This window comes from Nanorana parkeri, unplaced genomic scaffold (genome assembly GCF_000935625.1).
Source record: "Nanorana parkeri isolate BGI_ZX_2015 unplaced genomic scaffold, ASM93562v1 scaffold83, whole genome shotgun sequence".
Taxonomy (NCBI): Eukaryota; Metazoa; Chordata; class Amphibia; order Anura; family Dicroglossidae; genus Nanorana; species Nanorana parkeri.
In genome coordinates, this window is record NW_017306351.1 from 1,178,491 (window position 1) to 1,179,898 (window position 1,408).

The following is a 1,408-nucleotide window of genomic DNA, read 5'->3' on the forward strand; positions in this document are numbered from 1 at the left end:
GGGGGGGCAGGGATGCTGAGGAGGAGGGTGAAAAAAAATGTAACATAAGAAAAGGCTTTTTAGCCAGTCACCAAAATACCTTCAAGGCAACATGTTCTCCACAATCCAGAATGGGTCATGACTTCTTCATTCTTTTTGCTGGTTTCATTTTCACTTATAGATTTGCTCTTGCAGACCCCTCTGGAGTATAACCAGTAGTCTGTGCCCACAGCAATTGTCATTAAACTGAATGCAGCGAATGCTCCCACAGTGGTTAAGAGCATCTGAACACCTCTATCAAACAGACCCAAAATGCTTCAGTGCCCAAAAAGATGAGGTATCCTAATAGAAAAATAGCAAAAGTAAACCTGGAAGGTTTGTGGATGGAGAGCTCGTTGTCCATCAGATCATGTCCAAATGCAGGTTTGCAGGGGGGAGAAAAAAAAAAAGATGAAAATAGTGCAGAACGACTCACAACACACAGGGTAGCAGCAGCAGCAGCTAACAGACAGAGATGCTATAATCTCTCTTAATCCCTTTTTCTAAAATTCTGATCTTCAGTTTCCATAAGTGATGGCTAATTGGGAATCTCTTGTCGGCAAGAATAAAAATGCAGTCTTTTCATCACCAGCCGTCAGCATCAGGACCAAGGCTAGGGGAGGCTTTAGGGTTAGGGATGCACGGTCTGCTTTCCTGATTTTGCTCTGCAGCCTGCGCCATGTAAAAAGGACAAAAAAAAAAACAGGCTTTTTTTTCCCTTGTGTTTTTTTTTTTCTGCTCTTGGCAGATCTTTTTCTTCTCCCCTCTTCTGGTGTCTGGTGTGTGTGTGTCTGTTGAAGTGTGGGATTCCTCCCCTACTGTTGATTACACCACAAGTATCCTCTGGATGCTGTAAGGTTTGGCTGGAGACGGACTGCGGCTTTTGCAATCCATGGTGGTGGAGCTGAAGATCAGTACTGCGAGGCCCCCGCTTGGATGTCCGGGGAGGGAGGCAGGCGCGCTGTGTCGGGTGGGCTGGTAGATGGGCTTCCTCCGCTGCTGCTGCATGGAAGTGATGCTACAGCGGTGCGCGGTGCTGCTCCTCTGCCGGGGAAGGAGGACGTGGTGCTGAAATGGACAGCTCCTAGACACCAGTGCTGCTGCTGCTGCCACTGCTGTTGGAGAGCACTTTCATGTAGGACCTCCTGTACTGGAACAGACAGCTGGAGAAAACCTTCATGTCCCTCCTCTCTTTGCTGCCCTAAGATTTAAGGGGAGGGGGTGTCACAATTGTCTTAGCTCTTTCTTAACTGTCTTTAGGCGGGGGGAGGTCACAATTATCTTAGCTCTTTCTTAACCGTCTTTAAGGGGGAGTAACATTTATCTTAGCTCTTTTATAAATGTCTTTAAGGGGGGTCACATTTTTTTTAGCTCTTTCTTAACTGTCTTT

General features: G+C 46.8%; 1 protein-coding gene across 1 annotated transcript in view; it reads right to left on the reverse strand.

The window, feature by feature from the left end:
- The window catches only part of CACNG2 (calcium voltage-gated channel auxiliary subunit gamma 2), a 134,154-nt gene extending 133,861 nt beyond the window's left edge, over positions 1-293 (reverse strand). The window contains exon 1 of the mRNA XM_018552307.1: positions 80-293. Within this exon, the coding sequence (XP_018407809.1) occupies positions 80-263 (184 nt within the window). The 5' untranslated portion in view covers positions 264-293. The remainder of the gene's footprint in view (positions 1-79) is intronic.
- Between the last annotated feature and the right edge of the window lie 1,115 nt (positions 294-1,408).